The sequence below is a fragment of the Salvelinus namaycush genome, chromosome 8 (assembly GCF_016432855.1).
Source record: "Salvelinus namaycush isolate Seneca chromosome 8, SaNama_1.0, whole genome shotgun sequence".
Classification (NCBI taxonomy): Eukaryota; Metazoa; Chordata; class Actinopteri; order Salmoniformes; family Salmonidae; genus Salvelinus; species Salvelinus namaycush.
This window is the reverse complement of record NC_052314.1, coordinates 66,084,272-66,100,329: the sequence shown is the minus strand read 5'-3', so window position 1 is coordinate 66,100,329 and position 16,058 is coordinate 66,084,272. Positions and strand designations below refer to the sequence as shown.

At 39.8% G+C, this 16,058-nt stretch overlaps 1 protein-coding gene across 1 annotated transcript in view; it reads right to left on the bottom strand.

Moving 5' to 3' along the window:
* The window catches only part of LOC120052007 (neuronal acetylcholine receptor subunit alpha-3-like), a 20,279-nt gene extending 19,952 nt beyond the window's left edge, over positions 1-327 (bottom strand). Inside the window, exon 1 of the mRNA XM_038998887.1 lies at positions 175-327. Coding sequence (XP_038854815.1) covers positions 175-195 — 21 coding nt within the window. The 5' untranslated portion in view covers positions 196-327. The remainder of the gene's footprint in view (positions 1-174) is intronic.
* Positions 328-16,058: the final 15,731 nt, after the last annotated feature.

The window sequence follows — 16,058 nt, the reverse complement described above, 5'->3', positions numbered from 1 at the left end:
CTCGTTCATCAGAGAAAAGCTAATGGAATGTGGGTGTGTGTGTGTATCTGTGCACGGTACATGGTGTGTTTCTGTGTGTATGCTCAGGTACGTGTGTGTGCATTCACGCTTGTTTGTGTGTATTTGTGTGTGCATGCGTGCCTGTGTGTGTACATATGTGTGTGTGTGACTTACCACTTTTACGAGCTGTGACATGGAAACCTCAAACTCCACGGTGACGGGGTCTGAGACGTTCTCCACCGGCCTGATAAACTGGTTGTAACTCCGGAACAGCCTCCTGAACAACCTGTCCTCCCCTTTAGAGGAGAAGCAGTCTGGAGGGAGGAGAGAGGAGGGGTAGGAAAGAAATGGAGGAGAGGGGGAGAGGAGGAGAGGGAGAGGAGAGGGGGAGGGGAGAGGGAAAGGGTGGTTGGAAAGAAATGGAGAAGGAGAAGGGGAGGGGAGAGGGGGAGGGGTTGAAGAGAGAGAAAGAAGATAAACAGAATCAGTAAACAGACCCTTTTCCTATTTCTATGTCTTGGTGTCACCTGCTGTTAGCAAACTGAAATATTACAATTCACTTCACTCATTGTTGTTCCTTTGATTGTATTTGGTCAAGGTTAAGTTTACCAACATAGCAGCTGAACCCAGAATCAGACTGTGTCACTAACAGAGACACAGAGGGAGGAATGTGAATGTTAACCTGTTTAAAGATCTTACTCACATCAACTACAGAGAGCATGATCACACAGTCATCCAGAACATCTGGTGTTCTCATGCATGGTTCAGTGTTGCTCGCCTCTAAACGAGCATGGAAGGCATTTGGCAGGCTCTTGCAACAGGGCAGCTCACGGCTTGGTTTCTCTTTTGCAATCCGTGATAGTTTGCAAGCCCTGCCACATCCGACGAGCATCAGAGCCGGCGTAGTAGTAGGATTCTTAGTCCTGTATTGACATTTTCTCTGTTTGATGGCTCAGCGGAGGTTGTAGCGTGATTTCTTATAAGCATCTGGATTAGTGTCAAGCTCCTTGAAAGTGGCAGCTCAAGCCTTTAGCTCAGTGTGGATGTTGCCTGCAATCCATGGCTTCTGGATGGAATATGTATGTACGGTCACTGTGGGGATGACATCATCGATGCACTTATTAAATGTATTAATGAATTTGATGACTGATGTGGTGAACTCCTCAATGTCATCGGATGAATCCTGGAACATATTCCAGTCTGTGCTAGCGAAACAGTCCTGTAGCTTAGCATCCGTTCATTGAACCACTTCCTTCTTGAGCGCGTCATTGGAACTTCCTGTTTGAGTTTTTGCTTGTAAGCAGGAATCAGGAGGTTGGACTTATGGTCAGATTTGTCAAATGGAGAGTGAGTGAGAGTTTTGTAAACATCGCTGTGTGGAGTAGAGATGATCTAGAGCTTTGTAAACATCACTGTGTGGAGTAGAGATGATCTAGAGTTTTGTAAACATCACTGTGTGGAGTAGAGATGATCTAGAGTTTTGTAAACATCACTGTGTGGAGTAAAGATGATCTAGAGTTTTGTAAACATCACTGTGTGGAGTAAAGATGATCTAGAGTTTTGTAAACATCACTGTGTGGAGTAAAGATGATCTAGAGTTTTGTAAACATCACTGTGTGGAGTAGAGATGATCTAGAGTTTTGTAAACATCACTGTGTGGAGTAGAGATGATCTAGAGTTTTGTAAGCATCACTGTGTGGAGTAAAGATGATCTAGAGTTTTGTAAACATCACTGTGTGTGGAGTAAAGATGATCTAGAGTTTTGTAAACATCACTGTGTGGAGTAAAGATGATCTAGAGTTTTGTAAGCATCGCTGTGTGGAGTAAAGATGATCTAGAGTTTTGTAAACATCGCTGTGTGTGGAGTAAAGATGATCTAGAGTTTTGTAAACATCACTGTGTGGAGTAGAGATGATCTAGAGTTTTGTAAACATCGCTGTGTGGAGTAAAGATGATCTAGAGTTTTGTAAACATCACTGTGTGGAGTAGAGATGATCTAGAGTTTTGTAAACATCACTGTGTGGAGTAAAGATGATCTAGAGTTTTGTAAACATCACTGTGTGGAGTAGAGATGATCTAGAGTTTTGTAAACATCACTGTGTGGAGTAAAGATGATCTAGAGTTTTGTAAACATCACTGTGTGGAGTAGAGATGATCTAGAGTTTTGTAAACATCACTGTGTGGAGTAGAGATGATCTAGAGTTTTGTAAGCATCACTGTGTGGAGTAGAGATGATCTAGAGTTTTGTTAACATCACTGTGTGGAGTAGAGATGATCTAGAGTTTTGTAAGCATCGCTGTGTGGAGTAAAGATGATCTAGAGTTTTGTAAACATCACTGTGTGGAGTAAAGATGATCTAGAGTTTTGTAAACATCACTGTGTGGAGTAAAGATGATCTAGAGTTTTGTAAACATCACTGTGTGGAGTAGAGATGATCTAGAGTTTTGTAAACATCACTGTGTGGAGTAGAGATGATCTAGAGTTTTGTAAGCATCGCTGTGTGTGTAGTAAAGATGATCTAGAGTTTTGTAAACATCACTGTGTGTGGAATTAAAGATGATCTAGAGTTTTGTAATCATCGCTGTGTGTGGAGTAGAGATGATCTAGAGTTTTGTAAACATCACTGTGTGGAGTAGAGATGATCTAGAGTTTTGTAAACATCACTGTGTGGAGTAGAGATGATCTAGAGTTTTGTAAGCATCGCTGTGTGTGTAGTAAAGATGATCTAGAGTTTTGTAAACATCACTGTGTGGAGTAGAGATGATCTAGAGTTTTGTAAGCATCGCTGTGTGTGTAGTAAAGATGATCTAGAGTTTTGTAATCATCGCTGTGTGTGGAGTAGAGATGATCTAGAGTTTTGTAAACATCACTGTGTGGAGTAGAGATGATCTAGAGTTTTGTAATCATCGCTGTGTGTGGAGTAGAGATGATCTAGAGTTTTATAAACATCACTGTGTGGAGTAGAGATGATCTAGAGTTTTGTAAACATCGCTGTGTGTGGAGTAAAGATGATCTAGAGTTTTGTAAACATCACTGTGTGGAGTAGAGATGATCTAGAGTTTTGTAAACATCACTGTGTGGAGTAGAGATGATCTAGAGTTTTGTAAACATCACTGTGTGGAGTAAAGATGATCTAGAGTTTTGTAAACATCACTGTGTGGAGTAGAGATGATCTAGAGTTTTGTAAACATCACTGTGTGGAGTAAAGATGATCTAGAGTTTTGTAAACATCACTGTGTGGAGTAGAGATGATCTAGAGTTTTGTAAACATCACTGTGTGGAGTAGAGATGATCTAGAGATTTGTAAGCATCACTGTGTGGAGTAGAGATGATCTAGAGTTTTGTAAACATCACTGTGTGGAGTAGAGATGATCTAGAGTTTTGTAAACATCGCTGTGTGGAGTAAAGATGATCTAGAGTTTTGTAAACATCACTGTGTGGAGTAAAGATGATCTAGAGTTTTGTAAACATCACTGTGTGGAGTAAAGATGATCTAGAGTTTTGTAAACATCACTGTGTGGAGTAGAGATGATCTAGAGTTTTGTAAACATCACTGTGTGGAGTAGAGATGATCTAGAGTTTTGTAAGCATCGCTGTGTGTGTAGTAAAGATGATCTAGAGTTTTGTAAACATCACTGTGTGTGGAATTAAAGATGATCTAGAGTTTTGTAATCATCGCTGTGTGTGGAGTAGAGATGATCTAGAGTTTTGTAAACATCACTGTGTGGAGTAGAGATGATCTAGAGTTTTGTAAACATCACTGTGTGGAGTAGAGATGATCTAGAGTTTTGTAAGCATCGCTGTGTGTGTAGTAAAGATGATCTAGAGTTTTGTAAACATCACTGTGTGGAGTAGAGATGATCTAGAGTTTTGTAAGCATCGCTGTGTGTGTAGTAAAGATGATCTAGAGTTTTGTAATCATCGCTGTGTGTGGAGTAGAGATGATCTAGAGTTTTGTAAACATCACTGTGTGGAGTAGAGATGATCTAGAGTTTTGTAATCATCGCTGTGTGTGGAGTAGAGATGATCTAGAGTTTTATAAACATCACTGTGTGGAGTAGAGATGATCTAGAGTTTTGTAAACATCGCTGTGTGTGGAGTAAAGATGATCTAGAGTTTTGTAAGCATCGCTGTGTGGAGTAAAGATGATCTAGAGTTTTGTAAACATCGCTGTGTGTGGAGTAAAGATGATCTAGAGTTTTGTAAACATCACTGTGTGGAGTAGAGATGATCTAGAGTTTTGTAAACATCGCTGTGTGGAGTAAAGATGATCTAGAGTTTTGTAAACATCACTGTGTGGAGTAGAGATGATCTAGAGTTTTGTAAACATCACTGTGTGGAGTAAAGATGATCTAGAGTTTTGTAAACATCACTGTGTGGAGTAAAGATGATCTAGAGTTTTGTAAACATCACTGTGTGGAGTAAAGATGATCTAGAGTTTTGTAAACATCACTGTGTGGAGTAGAGATGATCTAGAGTTTTGTAAACATCACTGTGTGGAGTAGAGATGATCTAGAGTTTTGTAAGCATCACTGTGTGGAGTAGAGATGATCTAGAGTTTTGTAAACATCACTGTGTGGAGTAGAGATGATCTAGAGTTTTGTAAGCATCGCTGTGTGGAGTAAAGATGATCTAGAGTTTTGTAAACATCACTGTGTGGAGTAAAGATGATCTAGAGTTTTGTAAACATCACTGTGTGGAGTAAAGATGATCTAGAGTTTTGTAAACATCACTGTGTGGAGTAGAGATGATCTAGAGTTTTGTAAACATCACTGTGTGGAGTAGAGATGATCTAGAGTTTTGTAAGCATCGCTGTGTGTGTAGTAAAGATGATCTAGAGTTTTGTAAACATCACTGTGTGTGGAATTAAAGATGATCTAGAGTTTTGTAATCATCGCTGTGTGTGGAGTAGAGATGATCTAGAGTTTTGTAAACATCACTGTGTGGAGTAGAGATGATCTAGAGTTTTGTAAACATCACTGTGTGGAGTAGAGATGATCTAGAGTTTTGTAAGCATCGCTGTGTGTGTAGTAAAGATGATCTAGAGTTTTGTAAACATCACTGTGTGGAGTAGAGATGATCTAGAGTTTTGTAAGCATCGCTGTGTGTGTAGTAAAGATGATCTAGAGTTTTGTAATCATCGCTGTGTGTGGAGTAGAGATGATCTAGAGTTTTGTAAACATCACTGTGTGGAGTAGAGATGATCTAGAGTTTTGTAATCATCGCTGTGTGTGGAGTAGAGATGATCTAGAGTTTTATAAACATCACTGTGTGGAGTAGAGATGATCTAGAGTTTTGTAAACATCGCTGTGTGTGGAGTAAAGATGATCTAGAGTTTTGTAAACATCACTGTGTGGAGTAGAGATGATCTAGAGTTTTGTAAACATCACTGTGTGGAGTAGAGATGATCTAGAGTTTTGTAAACATCACTGTGTGGAGTAAAGATGATCTAGAGTTTTGTAAACATCACTGTGTGGAGTAAAGATGATCTAGAGTTTTGTAAACATCACTGTGTGGAGTAAAGATGATCTAGAGTTTTGTAAACATCACTGTGTGGAGTAGAGATGATCTAGAGTTTTGTAAACATCACTGTGTGGAGTAGAGATGATCTAGAGATTTGTAAGCATCACTGTGTGGAGTAGAGATGATCTAGAGTTTTGTAAACATCACTGTGTGGAGTAGAGATGATCTAGAGTTTTGTAAACATCGCTGTGTGGAGTAAAGATGATCTAGAGTTTTGTAAACATCACTGTGTGGAGTAAAGATGATCTAGAGTTTTGTAAACATCACTGTGTGGAGTAAAGATGATCTAGAGTTTTGTAAACATCACTGTGTGGAGTAGAGATGATCTAGAGTTTTGTAAACATCACTGTGTGGAGTAGAGATGATCTAGAGTTTTGTAAGCATCGCTGTGTGTGTAGTAAAGATGATCTAGAGTTTTGTAAACATCACTGTGTGTGGAATTAAAGATGATCTAGAGTTTTGTAATCATCGCTGTGTGTGGAGTAGAGATGATCTAGAGTTTTGTAAACATCACTGTGTGGAGTAGAGATGATCTAGAGTTTTGTAAACATCACTGTGTGGAGTAGAGATGATCTAGAGTTTTGTAAGCATCGCTGTGTGTGTAGTAAAGATGATCTAGAGTTTTGTAAACATCACTGTGTGGAGTAGAGATGATCTAGAGTTTTGTAAGCATCGCTGTGTGTGTAGTAAAGATGATCTAGAGTTTTGTAATCATCGCTGTGTGTGGAGTAGAGATGATCTAGAGTTTTGTAAACATCACTGTGTGGAGTAGAGATGATCTAGAGTTTTGTAATCATCGCTGTGTGTGGAGTAGAGATGATCTAGAGTTTTATAAACATCACTGTGTGGAGTAGAGATGATCTAGAGTTTTGTAAACATCGCTGTGTGTGGAGTAAAGATGATCTAGAGTTTTGTAAACATCACTGTGTGGAGTAGAGATGATCTAGAGTTTTGTAATCATCGCTGTGTGGAGTAGAGATGATCTAGAGTTTTGTAATCATCGCTGTGTGTGGAGTAGAGATGATCTAGAGTTTTATAAACATCACTGTGTGGAGTAGAGATGATCTAGAGTTTTGTAAACATTGCTGTGTGTGGAGTAGAGATGATCTAGAGTTTTGTAAACATCACTGTGTGGAGTAGAGATGATCTAGAGTTTTGTAAACATCGCTGTGTGGAGTAAAGATGATCTAGAGTTTTGTAAACATCACTGTGTGGAGTAGAGATGATCTAGAGTTTTGTAAACATCACTGTGTGGAGTAAAGATGATCTAGAGTTTTGTAAACATCACTGTGTGGAGTAAAGATGATCTAGAGTTTTGTAAACATCACTGTGTGGAGTAAAGATGATCTAGAGTTTTGTAAACATCACTGTGTGGAGTAGAGATGATCTAGAGTTTTGTAAACATCACTGTGTGGAGTAGAGATGATCTAGAGTTTTGTAAGCATCACTGTGTGGAGTAGAGATGATCTAGAGTTTTGTAAACATCACTGTGTGGAGTAGAGATGATCTAGAGTTTTGTAAACATCGCTGTGTGGAGTAAAGATGATCTAGAGTTTTGTAAACATCACTGTGTGGAGTAAAGATGATCTAGAGTTTTGTAAACATCACTGTGTGGAGTAGAGATGATCTAGAGTTTTGTAAACATCACTGTGTGGAGTAGAGATGATCTAGAGTTTTGTAATCATCACTGTGTGGAGTAAAGATGATCTAGAGTTTTGTAAACATCACTGTGTGGAGTAAAGATGATCTAGAGTTTTGTAAACATCACTGTGTGGAGTAGAGATGATCTAGAGTTTTGTAAACATCACTGTGTGGAGTAGAGATGATCTAGAGTTTTGTAAGCATCGCTGTGTGTGTAGTAAAGATGATCTAGAGTTTTGTAAACATCACTGTGTGTGGAATTAAAGATGATCTAGAGTTTTGTAATCATCGCTGTGTGTGGAGTAGAGATGATCTAGAGTTTTGTAAACATCACTGTGTGGAGTAGAGATGATCTAGAGTTTTGTAAACATCACTGTGTGGAGTAGAGATGATCTAGAGTTTTGTAAGCATCGCTGTGTGTGTAGTAAAGATGATCTAGAGTTTTGTAAACATCACTGTGTGGAGTAGAGATGATCTAGAGTTTTGTAAGCATCGCTGTGTGTGTAGTAAAGATGATCTAGAGTTTTGTAATCATCGCTGTGTGTGGAGTAGAGATGATCTAGAGTTTTGTAAACATCACTGTGTGGAGTAGAGATGATCTAGAGTTTTGTAATCATCGCTGTGTGTGGAGTAGAGATGATCTAGAGTTTTATAAACATCACTGTGTGGAGTAGAGATGATCTAGAGTTTTGTAAACATCGCTGTGTGTGGAGTAAAGATGATCTAGAGTTTTGTAAACATCACTGTGTGGAGTAGAGATGATCTAGAGTTTTGTAAACATCACTGTGTGGAGTAGAGATGATCTAGAGTTTTGTAAACATCACTGTGTGGAGTAAAGATGATCTAGAGTTTTGTAAACATCACTGTGTGGAGTAAAGATGATCTAGAGTTTTGTAAACATCACTGTGTGTGGAATTAAAGATGATCTAGAGTTTTGTAATCATCGCTGTGTGTGGAGTAGAGATGATCTAGAGTTTTGTAAACATCACTGTGTGGAGTAGAGATGATCTAGAGTTTTGTAATCATCGCTGTGTGTGGAGTAGAGATGATCTAGAGTTTTATAAACATCACTGTGTGGAGTAGAGATGATCTAGAGTTTTGTAAACATCGCTGTGTGTGGAGTAAAGATGATCTAGAGTTTTGTAAGCATCGCTGTGTGGAGTAAAGATGATCTAGAGTTTTGTAAACATCGCTGTGTGTGGAGTAAAGATGATCTAGAGTTTTGTAAACATCACTGTGTGGAGTAGAGATGATCTAGAGTTTTGTAAACATCGCTGTGTGGAGTAAAGATGATCTAGAGTTTTGTAAACATCACTGTGTGGAGTAGAGATGATCTAGAGTTTTGTAAACATCACTGTGTGGAGTAAAGATGATCTAGAGTTTTGTAAACATCACTGTGTGGAGTAAAGATGATCTAGAGTTTTGTAAACATCACTGTGTGGAGTAAAGATGATCTAGAGTTTTGTAAACATCACTGTGTGGAGTAGAGATGATCTAGAGTTTTGTAAACATCACTGTGTGGAGTAGAGATGATCTAGAGTTTTGTAAGCATCACTGTGTGGAGTAGAGATGATCTAGAGTTTTGTAAACATCACTGTGTGGAGTAGAGATGATCTAGAGTTTTGTAAGCATCGCTGTGTGGAGTAAAGATGATCTAGAGTTTTGTAAACATCACTGTGTGGAGTAAAGATGATCTAGAGTTTTGTAAACATCACTGTGTGGAGTAAAGATGATCTAGAGTTTTGTAAACATCACTGTGTGGAGTAGAGATGATCTAGAGTTTTGTAAACATCACTGTGTGGAGTAGAGATGATCTAGAGTTTTGTAAGCATCGCTGTGTGTGTAGTAAAGATGATCTAGAGTTTTGTAAACATCACTGTGTGTGGAATTAAAGATGATCTAGAGTTTTGTAATCATCGCTGTGTGTGGAGTAGAGATGATCTAGAGTTTTGTAAACATCACTGTGTGGAGTAGAGATGATCTAGAGTTTTGTAAACATCACTGTGTGGAGTAGAGATGATCTAGAGTTTTGTAAGCATCGCTGTGTGTGTAGTAAAGATGATCTAGAGTTTTGTAAACATCACTGTGTGGAGTAGAGATGATCTAGAGTTTTGTAAGCATCGCTGTGTGTGTAGTAAAGATGATCTAGAGTTTTGTAATCATCGCTGTGTGTGGAGTAGAGATGATCTAGAGTTTTGTAAACATCACTGTGTGGAGTAGAGATGATCTAGAGTTTTGTAATCATCGCTGTGTGTGGAGTAGAGATGATCTAGAGTTTTGTAAACATCACTGTGTGGAGTAGAGATGATCTAGAGTTTTGTAAACATCACTGTGTGGAGTAGAGATGATCTAGAGTTTTGTAAACATCACTGTGTGGAGTAAAGATGATCTAGAGTTTTGTAAACATCACTGTGTGGAGTAAAGATGATCTAGAGTTTTGTAAACATCACTGTGTGGAGTAAAGATGATCTAGAGTTTTGTAAACATCACTGTGTGGAGTAGAGATGATCTAGAGTTTTGTAAACATCACTGTGTGGAGTAGAGATGATCTAGAGATTTGTAAGCATCACTGTGTGGAGTAGAGATGATCTAGAGTTTTGTAAACATCACTGTGTGGAGTAGAGATGATCTAGAGTTTTGTAAACATCGCTGTGTGGAGTAAAGATGATCTAGAGTTTTGTAAACATCACTGTGTGGAGTAAAGATGATCTAGAGTTTTGTAAACATCACTGTGTGGAGTAAAGATGATCTAGAGTTTTGTAAACATCACTGTGTGGAGTAGAGATGATCTAGAGTTTTGTAAACATCACTGTGTGGAGTAGAGATGATCTAGAGTTTTGTAAGCATCGCTGTGTGTGTAGTAAAGATGATCTAGAGTTTTGTAAACATCACTGTGTGTGGAATTAAAGATGATCTAGAGTTTTGTAATCATCGCTGTGTGTGGAGTAGAGATGATCTAGAGTTTTGTAAACATCACTGTGTGGAGTAGAGATGATCTAGAGTTTTGTAAACATCACTGTGTGGAGTAGAGATGATCTAGAGTTTTGTAAGCATCGCTGTGTGTGTAGTAAAGATGATCTAGAGTTTTGTAAACATCACTGTGTGGAGTAGAGATGATCTAGAGTTTTGTAAGCATCGCTGTGTGTGTAGTAAAGATGATCTAGAGTTTTGTAATCATCGCTGTGTGTGGAGTAGAGATGATCTAGAGTTTTGTAAACATCACTGTGTGGAGTAGAGATGATCTAGAGTTTTGTAATCATCGCTGTGTGTGGAGTAGAGATGATCTAGAGTTTTGTAAACATCACTGTGTGGAGTAGAGATGATCTAGAGTTTTGTAAACATCACTGTGTGGAGTAGAGATGATCTAGAGTTTTGTAAACATCACTGTGTGGAGTAAAGATGATCTAGAGTTTTGTAAACATCACTGTGTGGAGTAAAGATGATCTAGAGTTTTGTAAACATCACTGTGTGGAGTAAAGATGATCTAGAGTTTTGTAAACATCACTGTGTGGAGTAGAGATGATCTAGAGTTTTGTAAACATCACTGTGTGGAGTAGAGATGATCTAGAGATTTGTAAGCATCACTGTGTGGAGTAGAGATGATCTAGAGTTTTGTAAACATCACTGTGTGGAGTAGAGATGATCTAGAGTTTTGTAAACATCGCTGTGTGGAGTAAAGATGATCTAGAGTTTTGTAAACATCACTGTGTGGAGTAAAGATGATCTAGAGTTTTGTAAACATCACTGTGTGGAGTAAAGATGATCTAGAGTTTTGTAAACATCACTGTGTGGAGTAGAGATGATCTAGAGTTTTGTAAACATCACTGTGTGAGTAGAGATGATCTAGAGTTTTGTAAGCATCGCTGTGTGTGTAGTAAAGATGATCTAGAGTTTTGTAAACATCACTGTGTGTGGAATTAAAGATGATCTAGAGTTTTGTAATCATCGCTGTGTGTGGAGTAGAGATGATCTAGAGTTTTGTAAACATCACTGTGTGGAGTAGAGATGATCTAGAGTTTTGTAAACATCACTGTGTGGAGTAGAGATGATCTAGAGTTTTGTAAGCATCGCTGTGTGTGTAGTAAAGATGATCTAGAGTTTTGTAAACATCACTGTGTGGAGTAGAGATGATCTAGAGTTTTGTAAGCATCGCTGTGTGTGTAGTAAAGATGATCTAGAGTTTTGTAATCATCGCTGTGTGTGGAGTAGAGATGATCTAGAGTTTTGTAAACATCACTGTGTGGAGTAGAGATGATCTAGAGTTTTGTAATCATCGCTGTGTGTGGAGTAGAGATGATCTAGAGTTTTATAAACATCACTGTGTGGAGTAGAGATGATCTAGAGTTTTGTAAACATCGCTGTGTGTGGAGTAAAGATGATCTAGAGTTTTGTAAACATCACTGTGTGGAGTAGAGATGATCTAGAGTTTTGTAATCATCGCTGTGTGGAGTAGAGATGATCTAGAGTTTTGTAATCATCGCTGTGTGTGGAGTAGAGATGATCTAGAGTTTTATAAACATCACTGTGTGGAGTAGAGATGATCTAGAGTTTTGTAAACATTGCTGTGTGTGGAGTAGAGATGATCTAGAGTTTTGTAAACATCACTGTGTGGAGTAGAGATGATCTAGAGTTTTGTAAACATCGCTGTGTGGAGTAAAGATGATCTAGAGTTTTGTAAACATCACTGTGTGGAGTAGAGATGATCTAGAGTTTTGTAAACATCACTGTGTGGAGTAAAGATGATCTAGAGTTTTGTAAACATCACTGTGTGGAGTAAAGATGATCTAGAGTTTTGTAAACATCACTGTGTGGAGTAAAGATGATCTAGAGTTTTGTAAACATCACTGTGTGGAGTAGAGATGATCTAGAGTTTTGTAAACATCACTGTGTGGAGTAGAGATGATCTAGAGTTTTGTAAGCATCACTGTGTGGAGTAGAGATGATCTAGAGTTTTGTAAACATCACTGTGTGGAGTAGAGATGATCTAGAGTTTTGTAAACATCGCTGTGTGGAGTAAAGATGATCTAGAGTTTTGTAAACATCACTGTGTGGAGTAAAGATGATCTAGAGTTTTGTAAACATCACTGTGTGGAGTAGAGATGATCTAGAGTTTTGTAAACATCACTGTGTGGAGTAGAGATGATCTAGAGTTTTGTAATCATCACTGTGTGGAGTAAAGATGATCTAGAGTTTGTAAACATCACTGTGTGGAGTAAAGATGATCTAGAGTTTGTAAACATCACTGTGTGGAGTAGGATGATCTAGAGTTTTGTAAACATCACTGTGTGGAGTAGAGATGATCTAGAGTTTTGTAAGCATCGCTGTGTGTGTAGTAAAGATGATCTAGAGTTTTTGTAAACATCACTGTGTGTGGAATTAAAGATGATCTAGAGTTTTGTAATCATCGCTGTGGTGGAGTAGAGATGATCTAGAGTTTTGTAAACATCACTGTGTGGAGTAGAAGATGATCTAGAGTTTTGTAAACATCACTGTGTGGAGTAGAGATGATCTAGAGTTTTGTAAACATCACTGTGTGAGTAGAGATGATCTAGAGTTTTGTTAACATCACTGTGTGGAGTAGAGTAGATCTAGAGTTTGTAAACATCGCTTGTGTGGAGTAGAGATGATCTAGAGTTTATACATCACTGTGTGGAGTAGAGATGATCTAGAGTTGTAAACATCGCTGTGTGGAGTAGAGATGATCTAGAGTTTTGTAAACATCACTGTGTGGAGTAAGATGATCTAGAGTTTTGTAAAACATCACGTGTGGATAGAGATGATCTAGAGTTTTGTATAAACATCACTGTGGAGTAGAGATGATCAGACAGCCTGGACGCCATTAAAGGCTCCTGTGGCTTTTGTCAAGCTCTGTGTGTTTGATGACGCTTTCCTTAGGTCCGCCCTATCATTACTCAGTCAGCAAGCATGGAAGCCTTATAGGCTCCTGTGGCTTCTGTTAAGCTCTGTGTGATTGATGACGCTTTCCTTAGGCCCGCCCTATCATATTCAGTCTGCAGAACTGGGGGGTCTTTGACAATAGGGGCAAAGCGATATATTAATGACTATACTGACGTCTCTCAAGAAGCAGAACAGAGTGTATAATGGCACATGGGAAATCAGAGTCTTTCTATACACTCAGATTTTGTAATACAGCAAAGGAGAATGACAGTAGCGACGACTCAGACATTGACTTTGTTAGTGGCAGCACATGCAGAGAGCTGCAGTTCAACCCTGTTACAGTTGAAGATGCCCAGTTGCTGTGCACTAGGCTGAAGGTCAGTGCAAGAAGAGGTCTCTCAGTCATACTGCGTCTGTGTGGTTAGGTGCTCCGTGTAAGAATGTAAATAAAAGGTGACGGAAATGTTTCTTCAGAGCGGTCAGTGAAGCACTATGTGGTACAGAGGAGTACCATGAGCCAATTCGAAATGCGGTGGTGCAGCAGCTCAGAGCAAACAACATATGTATAGGACCATCCTGAGAGTGTGTTACCGTTCAGTGTCAGAGTACATTACGGAGTCCAACATGAATTGTTTAGGTAGTTGGGCGACCGAAGTGGGATTCAAGCAGCTGCAGACATGTTGGGGGTAAGCATATATACATACTATACCAACCGTTGGATTGAATACAATCTAATGGTTTAGAGGTGTCTAAGCAGGCATATATTTGGAGAATAGTCGAACCATTACGAGACAGTCGTTTGTGTCAAGAGGCCTCAGACTCAGTCTTGTTACGGTTACTGCCAGGGTTATGAGATTGGGAACAGCCATATACCACAAGCAGTTAGGTCCTCAGGCTCCAAATCATCTGATTCCGAAAGCAGTTCGGGAGCGGACATGGCAGGTGACTACGAGGATTGGATGTGTGATGATTATCAGGACAATTGTCAAGGACTATACCCTAACCGAGATACTCCCGGTGCTGACATGGAGGATACCAGAGACCAAGAGGCTGAAACCAGTCCCCGTTCAACCGATAGTCTTGTGCTACGACATTTACGATTCCGAGGAGTCAGACTACGAGGTCCACACCCAAGACGTCGACAGTGAACAGCTCTACAGTGAACAGGTTGACACGAAGAGGTGGTCTACTGTGAAGAGGTCTTGGTGAAGAGGTTGCACCGGCGCTGTCGTGAATGTGAAGAAGTCGATGATGACGAGGTGGTGGACTGTGACGACGTGTACGATGAGAGGGTTTACGACGACGAGGTGGTGGACGTGAAGACGTGTACGATGAAGAGGTTGACGATGGCGAGGTGTGGGACAGCAACGAAGGCTACAGCGAAGAGGGTGGCAGGTACAGGTTTACTGTGAAGAGGTCACGACTCGATTCCAGCTGTGGAGATTCGAGAAAGCAACATTCGATGGAAACATGCTTAGTTGGTCTATACTGAACACATCATGGCATTCCTTCCTAGAATGGCTGGGGGAGCGCTGGTGGGGATCAGTCTCTAAAGAGCAGATTATCACATTCTGGATACATCTAACAGTCGCAAAGGGGACATTGTCGTCGCAGCACACTTCGGTGGCATGCAAGGAGGAGTGTGTTCGATTATGGTGAAGACACAGGATTCAGTCATGACCTTTACTGTTGTTATTAGTCGAGGCAGGTACATCTGTACCGATATGGTACAAGGTCTATTTTCAACTCCTATTGACATTATGAAAGTTCTGGTGCGTAAACTGGGAGAAGGACACTTGCTACGTAGACCCAGGTGGATGGCTCATAACCCCAAATACTTTGCTATGACACAAATTGTGGACGAGCTGCGTTATATTGTAAAGCTGATAAAAGGCTCATGGTGGGGAGCTGCATTCTCAGTTTGGAAATGTCCCCACCACATGGTAAAGTGATAGAGCTCTACGAATGAGGACAAACAAGCACACCAACCCAGCTGCCGCAATCCATTATATGAATGAGGACAGTTTGGGATACCTGTTTGATATTGTAACTGCCAAGGGAAAGAGATTCAAGGTGACGTTTGATAACTTGGGGTTTACGATTGGGACAGGTGACACTTTCCATATATCACATCTATTCTTTCCCGCATCTGCTGCCTTGAAGATGCAACCTTTGTAGCCCGACCAAAGAACCACATCTTTGGGGATGAAGGCCTGGAACGTCACCCAGGTGTCACAGATGCCAGCAACAATGTCTAGGTAGGAAAGATATAGGTGGAGAGCATGTAATCACTGTCATATCGCTTGGTAAAGTGTGCCATTACAAAGTGCTTGTGGTGTATTATTCAATGTCCATATCCTTCTGTGAATAAGACAATAATATCCTGAGCAAGAATACCGTCACATTTATTTACAGAGTACATAACATTTACATACATCCATACCAAAAGTGGACATAGTGGCAGCTCAAAAATGAATAAAATGGGTTCAGTGTAGTTAGATCTCAACACATTGCAACCTAGTCATCTCCATCCTCATCATCTCCATCCGCATCAGCTCCATCCTCATCATCGGCCATATACTTAGCGAAAGAGACATAACCCATTACCACAAGTCATACACACAAGCAAAAGTGTCATCACAGTATACACTACCATATCTACCATTTCATCTTCTGCATTGTTAAACTGGGGAAGAGAGGTAATGCTAGGTGAGGTTGAGGCCGGTGACGACTTTGTGGGCAACAGTGGAGGAGCTTGTTCCAAGACAAGTTCCTAGGTCCCTCATCGCAGACGATAGTATGTAATCACTCTCCTGAATGTGTATTAAAGACATGGGAATGTATCACTTATACATGGTATACTTTACAACAGTGAATGAAAGGACATCAAACCGAGTACCTACAGAACGGGTCAGGATTATGGTAGATACCTGTGGAATAGAGACGAGTGTTAGAATCAGTACAAGTTAAATGCCTGTATGAGTATGGTCTATGAA